At 38.4% G+C, this 9,857-nt stretch overlaps 1 protein-coding gene across 1 annotated transcript in view; it reads left to right on the forward strand.

Moving 5' to 3' along the window:
* Positions 1 to 1,902, forward strand: part of dachd (dachshund d) — a 95,579-nt gene extending 93,677 nt beyond the window's left edge. The window contains 1 exon segment of the mRNA XM_042083926.1: positions 740 to 1,902. Within this exon segment, the coding sequence (XP_041939860.1) occupies positions 740 to 777 (38 nt within the window). The 3' untranslated portion in view covers positions 778 to 1,902.
* The last annotated feature ends 7,955 nt before the right edge of the window (positions 1,903 to 9,857 follow it).

Genomic DNA, 9,857 nt, shown 5'->3' on the forward strand with positions numbered 1-9,857 from the left:
ATGTAGGCTATGGAAGATTGGTCAAATCTAGCTAGTAGGAAAGTTTAAGTGGATGAAGTGAAAGTGAAAGTAAGACATTCGAAAGGCCAAAGAAAGTTAAGGTTGCTTTTGATATAGTACGCAAAACTGGTGTTCTGAATAGCGATTCTGTTGTCTTTGAAAAGTTCTTATTGACTTTTACAAGGCGGAAATATTTCACCGCAAAACAGACGTGAGCTTTCATGGCCAGTTTTCATACATACAGTACGAAATTTCCATTTTTAGTTCCCACGAAAGGTGGTCTGAGCTTTTACTTCAGTACGGCCTGTTTGTACATACCTCACCATGTTTTTACGCACACATTGCAAAACAAATACACCTAAAGTGGGCGCAAAAGCGTTAGTACATCTGGCCCAAAGAGTTGAGAGAGAGTTTAGTCCCGACCTTAAGCCTTAGAGGTGGCGGCGGTTAAAGGGGCTTTCGAAAGATGCAATTACAATGCCAACATCACCCCCTTCTTCCAGTGACATTGAAAACATGCTGTTTGCCATGGACAAAAGAGTGTTGTTTGTTCTTTTGGTTGTGGTTTTAAGTCAAGGTGTCTCATTGGCAAACATGGCTATCTGACAAATCCACACTGCCCAGTTCCCTTTCTGTTTGTGTACGCAACAGTGTATCCATATTTTCAAGCTTAAAATGCTCAAATACCCCACTGAATAATTCCCTAACCGACAATGTCTTCTCCTATTTATGTTCACAGATGGAAGACTCTTTTTAAAAACCACAGTGATGTACTGATAAGACACTGCAAAGAAGTTGAAGACGCATGAAGACTCACATGAAGATTCTTGCAAGCGTCTTGCCAGGATTTTAGTCACACAAACTACTGGTCCAGTTACTTGTGTAACCTCCACTGAGGTGTGTCAAAAGCCAGCGAAAAAGTTGAATCAGAGTTTAGAATTAGGACTTTCTCACAGACATCATCATAATCTAGTGATGGAAGCAAGATTGAATGGCTCAAGTCTGCAGTACTGAAGGCAAAACAAATTGAGCACAGTAAAAAAAAAACATGTACCTAGGTGTACACTGGTTATTATATTTCCAACAAATCCACAGCACTGAAGATTTTTATACTGTATTTAAACCAGCGAGAAAGCTTTGATGAAAAGGAAAATCTGCTTCAGAGGTTGTTCTCTTTATTTCTTTCCTTTCCTTTCTTTTTTATGTATTTTAAGAAATTCTTAACAGTCATAGATATTTGCCAAGATGACAAAATAGGGTGGATGCAGCCTCTGGAAATGTGAATTTGAATATATGTTGCTCGACAAAAAAACAACTAATATTTGAGTTAAATGTTTTCTAAATTAGAAGAAGATACAATCAAGTTTCCTTTTTACCATTGTTGTATATACCACAAGAGAGGATAGGTAAAGTCATTCACTATGGTGTATGTATATAAAGTCAAAAGGAAAAAAAAAACAAAATGGTATTGTGTATGCAGTAGAACAATTAGGAAAACAATACCAACCATTTATATGTACTTTATAGAGTTGTTTTATTATTGTTTTTTGTTTTGTTTTGCTTTGTTTTGTTTTGTTTCTGAGCCATCATTGTTTTCAAATAGCTGCCGTTTTTTGGTGAGGATGCATGCTGGCATGTACATGTGTGTCCTGAGATGATCATATTTAATAAAAAAAAGAAACTTTACTGTGCCGAACAAATAGATACATCACTAAAAACACAGATTGATTTAATCCCTGAACTTCTCAGTCATTTGGATGTTAGTATTTCCACATCAATCTACAATTTGTTGTAAAAATCTCATGGCTATTTATAGTCATTATTTTAAGGGAGTTTACTGTTTTTGAAGTATTGAACACTAAACAAGGATGTGATTTTGAAGGTGCGTCACTGTACGCAGAAGGGGTGGGTGTGGGGGGAGGGGGAAGTGATGCTGTTTTTATTATTATATTTCATTGTCATTAGTTCAAACTTTAACAGAAAGAAAATCCTTTTTCTTTAAAAATTGAAAAAAAAAACACTTAAATGAATGGAGGTATACCTGTCGTAAAGTCACAGTGAAGTTGACATTCTTTCTGTAATTTAAACCAAACTTCATAGGGCCTGATAGGGTCCACCTAATATTTTTTTTTTTTGTTCTTGCCCAACCGAATGACACAACTCTGTGTCATCCCTTTATCCACCCCCTCCGCTCTCTTTGCCCATTGTGTGAAATCAGTGGTGTGAAACCTGGACCAGGAAGCGGGAGTAAATAAATAAGGTCTTTTGCCCTGAGGGAAAAATAGATTCAGATGTGTTTTTGTTGGGTTTTTTTCTCTGCTGAGGATGTACTGTGCTGTAACCCCTTGTGGTTCCGCGATACCTCAATAACAACCCCACTTCCGTGTGTTTTAACTGTATATAAAAAGTGTTGATGAACAGAAATTGTGACCAACAAGGCCTCAGTCAGCCTCAGAGTTCATTGGTTGGTAGAAAAATGCATTTGACAACTATGTCCAGTTCAGTCTAATACAATACTATTCCTCTCACATGAAAATAGACCATTATATATTGATGGAGAATATGAACAGCCTTCAAAGGCTTTTTATTTTCCTGATAGCATCAAAGAAACCTGCAAAGTTAAATTGCTCTTTGTTGAGTCCTTGATGGTCAGACTCAGATGGTCAAGCCAGCAGAGGAGTTGTATTGTTTGCCGTGCCAAAATACCACAAATCATACTTGTCACTATTTTGGTGCAAAAACAACAGAGGCATAATTTTAAATAGGAAAGAATATTCAAGGCAAAACAATTGCAGTGAAAAATGACGTGAGCAAAGCTATCCCTTACAGTTTTCAATTTTATAAAATTAAGGGGCAGCTCTTTGATTTCATTTATTAAAGTTACCTTAAATGATTTTCATTACCATGTCAAACATATTGTTGTTGTTCTGGGCTTTTGACAATTGAAATGTTTATTATGTTAAACAACTGTTAAACTAAATGTTGCCATTAAACCCAGTGAAACATGGGTCCGCTTTTAGTTTTTATTTTATGGATATTGTATAACATTATTACATGCAGGTATACACTGTAGCAAGACTTAAGAGCATATTGTTCCTCCTCACTTTGTATTGCAGTAAAGGAAATGTCTGAGTATTCTAATGTTCACAATGTCTTGTTTTATAAGTGTCCCTTTTGTTTGCCTTTTATTGTGCGTATTTGTGTGTGTGTGTGTGTGTGTGTGTGTGTGTGTGTGTGTGTGTGTGTGTGTGTGTGTGTGTGTGTGTGTGTGTGTGTGTTGTGTGTGCGTGTGTGTGTGTGTGCGTGTGTGTGTGAGGGAGAGAGAGAGAGAGAGAACAGTGAATGAACATGGGAGTATGTGTTTGCATAAATGAGTCTTTATTATATTCCATGTGTTTTTACATAATCAATCTCGTACAGCATACAAATAAGAGACATAGTTTTTTTTTTAAATATCAATAAATTATTGTATGTGTTACTGTGCAGTACACCTCCCTGAGTTGTAGTCAGAGTCAGATCATATTAATTATGTATTGATAAAGTATTGACATATTATGTATTGATAAAGTATTGACAATGGACACACACACACACTCAACACACACACACTTTTTCCTATCCATTACGTTAGATTATGGTAATGTATAAACACTTGACTTGGGATATGACAAGCTGAGTTGCCAACAGTCTGGTTTTAATCACATCTAAGGCCCACTGTACCTCTTTCATCTTTCATTTTTAACTTCCTTAACTTTTAAAAAAAAAAAACTTTGCAGCTCATTATTTTCCAATAAAGGTGTTGATATATATAAAAATATAATATAATAACATTTAGGTCCACTCTAAACATTATAGCTTTATAACAATTACAGTGATTACAGTAATCAATAGGAAACTTGACTTGGGTCTGATGAGGTCAGCATCACAGCAATCTGCTGTTAACCATAACAGTGTCACCCTACAGCTCAAGCTAGTGGTTTCGTTCTCTTACTCAGGAATGTATTACATTATATTGTAGTAAATGAATTTCAGTCTGTAATCAATGCATACATCAAGTCATAGCGCACCACAGTTAACGTAAGTGGGAACGACTGCTGTTTAGTGTACATGTCCATTATTCTGCCCTCAATACATTGTATATAATTTCAAGTGGTGTGTTATGTCAAGCCGATCAAGTGGCTTTGCACATTGCGTAGTGCTCTGATTCATATAATATGCCTACATGAGATGTTTCAGGCAAGATTACGAGGATTCAAACTAAATTTGAAGTGCACCTGTCCTTGTGTATTTATAGAAATGTACACTAAATGTAGAGTTTGTGGTATGCAGACATGTGAAGTTTTCATTTGAAGTACAGTAGTTATTCAAATGCCCCAAAGACACATTGGATGTAAGCTTTACATCTTTCCCCATTTACCTCTCATTTAGGCCATTGATCAGTCCCCTTGCGTTGTGTAAAGCTCAGTATGGTTAATGACAAATCCTCAAAACTTGCAGCTAAATTAATTACAACCTGCAGAGTGTTCATCTTTTTAAACTCCACACCACACAAAGGGCCATGTATGGCATTACATAAGCACCATGCTTATATTTTAATCTGAAGGGTAATCAAAATTGTTCATGGTTGAGTTGTAAAACACATGTTATTGAACAATGACAATATCTACTGGAATAAAATCACTGGGCCATGGCATACTGTGCGCGCAGTAATGCTCTTGACATTATTGAAAAATAATACCTTTTTTTTTGTTCTTTCCCGTTGAAAGAGCACAGTATTCCGAAGGAAACATTTAATAGTTACTGTTCAATTGCCTCCTGCTCCACAAGTGTGTTACCACAGTTTCAATGAGTGGATGTTATTCAAGCAAACATTACAATCTTCTCAATGAGCCGTTTTATTTCCAGTTTTTAAAGGAGCCCACAGAACCGAGGGAGGGTGAGCGCACCACACTGGTTATTTTCCAGGAATCTGGAGACTTGTAATGTTTGCTTTCTTTGATATGGTGATGCCACTGATTGGGAACAGCTGGGGATTGTATGTGTGTGTGTGTGTGTGTGTGTGTGTGTGTGTGTGTGTGTGTGTGTGTGTGTCGTGTTAGTGTATATGTGTCCAGCAAGAAGAGTAGGATCGACAGTGAACGACAAATTTCTCTCGTAAGCAATTCTGGGTGAAAACTGTTGACGCAGCGTAGCCTTCTGTAGGCCCTGTTTTTTTTTTTTTGCATGCTTTTTTAAGGCAGGAGTGTAACAGAGAGGGGAAGACAGAGGATGAATAATTGACTGATCACTGCATAATTCAACACAGCATTGTGAAAATTCAAGGTCCGGAACATTCCGCCACTTTTCTTCTTTATTAAAAATGAGGTTAAAGTTTCAATCAACCTTGGGAGAAAAAAAACTACATATAAAGTGGCAATCAATGGCAAAAGAAACTTAAGATTATCAAATTCAGCCATTCTATTTGAACGGAGGGGTTTTCATTTTCGTGAAACCTGACCTGTCAGTCTATGGGCAATAATGAGACCACCATTTGATGTGTCCATCAAATCCTCCAAGCTCATTTTCCTCTCTCTGCTAAATGCATCAGAAGGACTCCCAAAGCTGATAAAGTCTTATTGTGACTAACTGATGATTCAGCTCAATCACATTAACATCTTTTCCTCTCTTCCACATGTATTGTGGTTTTTTTCCCTTTGGTTTGTCAATTATGTATTCATTGCATTTGTTTTGCTGAACAACACAAATTGTTATTTTGCCATGTGATGCCTTGTTCTGCTCCAGCTGTTCTGGCAAGGTCCCCTACAGCTAGATGTTTCATATCGCTGCGCACATTGTAATAAATTCATTTCCGAGCAAGCGTGACTGCAAGGCCCAGAGACCCAGATATCAAATGTGCATTCGTCATGTCCCGTGTCAAGCGCGGTTGTAACAAGCGCCACTTGTTCACAACATGGACAGCGTCAGTATTTTCACAAGGCCTCTGCTTCGCTGGCAATCAGACCCATTCATGAAGACATAATCCAGATCCAAGCATTTCTTAAGACGTTTCATTCTCGCTTGCTTCTCTGATGCCTTAGTGGAGATCGTTCCGTTTCCTATTATTTATTGCTTGCTCATCTCATATATTCAGTAGTTTTCCGCCACAGAGGCACCATCATGTGCGTAAATCTTGAGAAACAACAATAGTTAAACTTGACGTGTGCAGAGCTCTCCCAACCTTGGGGCCGTTGCCCTCTTGCATAGAGAATGCTCTTGGTCAGTTGCCGTTGACATTCAAGGCTTTTGGTCAAGTTCTTTCTGGAACACTTTTCTGAAGAGGAAATCATGGCCATTCTTTTGGCCTTATCGGTTACATTTAGTGACAAAAAGCTACAACAATACATATATCCAATTGACAATGCTGTTTATATGTACTATTAAGATATTATCTGGCTACTGAAGAAGACAATGATTTCTTGAAACAAATGCAAACCACAGATAAATACATGGCTGATGAAACACTTTTATCTACATCAACTAATCCACCTCCGTGGTCTGACATTTGTCAATTTTTAAAAGTCGGACGGAAAAAAAAGATGTATTTAAAAGACTAAAAACTATCAAAGGCACAGATGTTCGGCAGCTTACATGGCTGTGCTCTTCCTCAGCACATCTTTAGAGCCTGTAAGTGGGAAATCGGTATGGCTTGATTGAACAAAAGATAGACTTAATGTCATCTAATCAGAAAGACCATTATGTATTAGCGAAACTACAAAACAGAATTATCTGACAAGGGGCAGACCACATTATCTAAATTAACATTTTGCAAGCGTGAACATGGAAGGGCACAGAGGCGAATGAAAGGCTCCAGGACTGCGGCCCTTGCATTTAGACCTTCTGCAGCAATTATTAATTTATGCTTGTCTGTGGTCTTAATGAAAATGAAAGCCAGGAAAGAGAACAGGCAGAGGATAATGTGCCGTGAAATTGAGTTTCATTTGTACAGGGGCCACCTTTTAACTTTTAGTTTCTTAGCAGGAAATGAAGCCGACCAGAGTTGGTGTGTGTGTGTGTGTGTGTGTGTGTGTGCGTGTATGTGTGTGTGTGTGTGTGTGTGTGTGTGGCTTCTATCCCCTCTACACCCCCCCTCTCCTCGACCTCCCTCTATCCCCTGTCTCTACTTTCCCGGCTCCGTCTGAGGGGAAAGTTTCTTGACCTTTCGCTGTATCTGTAAATATCCTGTCCTCCCCCATGAAGAACTTTGGAAAGGATTTTATAATTATATTGTCTCTCTCGCTGATAATCCATTTCAACATGTTTAAGGATTAACTGTGTCTTTCAATAGCATTTCGCCAAAGATAACAGGGGGAGACTAGGGGAGGGGTGGGGGGCGTTCACAGTCTTGTATTTTTAAAGACATTTGGTGTATTGGTGGGGACAGAAATTAATGCTCATCAAGGAACCAATGTGTAAACAATTATAAAAGTTTATTAGAAGACACACAGGAATTTGTAGCAAAGCTATTATCTGTCAGACCTGGCAACCACTGTCGGATTAAACACCCAGACAAACAAATGCCATTAGCAATGACTGCTGCACTGCACAAATCTCAGATAAAGCAGTAATGGCCACACATTATAGGTGATCCTTCTTTTGCTACCGGTGTGGGTGTTTATGGTGTATACCAAAAACTTTTTACTTTAGCACATTGAAGAAAGCACAAACACGTCTCTACAGTAATATAAGAATCAATGCGACCTTTTCCTATTTATTTTTTGTTACCATTTTTTTTGGCATGAAGGTTGACATGTTTTATGACTGGATATGGAGGCCACAGCAGCAAACTATTAGATTGTAGTCTTTGTAAAAACTGTACAGTCTTTCTGAGTACAAAACTGTAGAAAGCAACCGTCAAATGACTCAATGATAGGTGTTGAGACAGGGCCTGGCTCTGTCACCTGTGCTATCACACAAGTTCAGCAGGGGGTGCTCCATTTACTGTTTTGGACCGAGCAACTGTGAATGTCTGTGTCTGCCAACCAACAAACTTGTTACACAACAATCGTCTGTAGTGGACATTGCAAAGCTGTATAACCAATGAGAAATGAAAACAAAACACTTAACAAACTAACAAACCTTAAATTCCTCATTAACGTACAAAAGGGGTTCCATTTAAAGGGGCAGCCGTGGCCCACTGGTTAGCACTCTGGACTTGTAACCGGAGGGTTGCCGGTTCGAGCCCCGACCAGTGGGCTGCGGCTGAAGTGCCCTTGAGCAAGGCACCTAACCCCTAACCCCTCACTGCTCCCCGAGCGCCGCCATTGTAGCAGGCAGCTCACTGCGCCGGGATTAGTGTGTGCTTCACCTCACTGTGTGTTCGCTGTGTGTTTCACTAATTCACTGATTGGCTTAAATGCAGAGACCAAATTTCCCTCACGGGATCAAAAAAGTATATATACTTATACTATGATGTCAATATACAGTAGCGCTTGTTCATTGCTCGCATTCCGGGTTTCATAACACATGATTTACGAAATACGTATTTTTTTTATTTCATAACACTACACGAAACTAGAGAACAGAGGTAAGACTTACAAACAAAAGCAACCCTGTGGTTGCAACTCTGGAAGTGGAGCAGAAATGTATTAACCGAAAGTGTTTTCCCAAATGATGTAATTGTTTCAGTTGCTTTTGTTCTCTGTGTTTAATTATTATTGTCTCTGTTAAATTGTTTTTTGTGCTGTGTGTGTGTGTGTGTGTGTGTGTGTGTGTGTGTGTGTGTGTGATTTTCACCCAGTTTGTAATTGGGTGAATTTGTGTTAGTGTATATAATCACCTAAAACCATTGATTTGGGATGGTATTCAATTTCACATGTGAGTGGTTTGAGAATGGTTCAAAACCTCATTCACAGTGAGACAAATTCAGGTGTGTGGTGTCCGAGGCAATGAATAAGCAGGTAGAGCCACAGATCTCTCTTCATTTCTTTGCCTTGTCAGGAGGAAAGGTAGGATATTTGATGTTCGGAAAGCCCACACACATACACACCCACACGCACATCCACAAATGCAAACACATGACAAACACACACTAGCTATTAACCTTCCTCCAGCTCATCAACTTTATTTTGCAATCTTCCCAGTGAACCATTAGAATACCCTGAAGGAATGACTTTCCAATTAAAGAGGATCTAGGAAAAGAACGCCTTTTTATCTCCAACTCTTGGAGTTCTTTATTCCAATAATTTAAATTGGAATTGATTTTTCAATTTAGCTGCTGACTACTATAGACAGACCCCAGAAAGAGAAAGACAGAGAGAAAGGGAAAGAGAGAGGGAAAGTGAAAGAAAGAGAGGAGGAAAGCTAGACTAAATAGAGTTGCGTTGTAGTATATTTGCAGAGACTGTGTGCCTCTTAAGTTTGTGGGGGGCCCTGTATTCCTTAGTGGATTTATATTAGACAAAAGCACACTGGAGCCAAACAGAAAAGGATGCATCATGTGTGGTCCCCAAGGTCCCTTCTATTTTGCGTGTGTGACCACGAAGGGACCTGTAGCGTTTTACCTTGGAATATGCTTTGACTATTCATAGTATCTGTGTGAGATCGCTCACTTTGTCACTTTGCAATAGACTAATGAACTATCACTGAATGTTATTATTACTCAATATTATCAATTAATATTATTTTAGCATTGAATGAAAATTGTTAAAGCATGTTATTATGTTCAAGAGGTAACAATTCTGAAGTTGAGTGTTTACATACAGACTCTTGTGTTAAGGACTGTATTGTCTTTGAGTATAGGCCATGTTTACATCTCTGACATTAATATTTTTGTCAAACATTTTATTTCATTGGAAATTGATGAATTATGTATTGCTCAA

This window comes from Alosa sapidissima, chromosome 2, assembly GCF_018492685.1.
Source record: "Alosa sapidissima isolate fAloSap1 chromosome 2, fAloSap1.pri, whole genome shotgun sequence".
In the NCBI taxonomy this organism is placed as follows: domain Eukaryota; kingdom Metazoa; phylum Chordata; class Actinopteri; order Clupeiformes; family Clupeidae; genus Alosa; species Alosa sapidissima.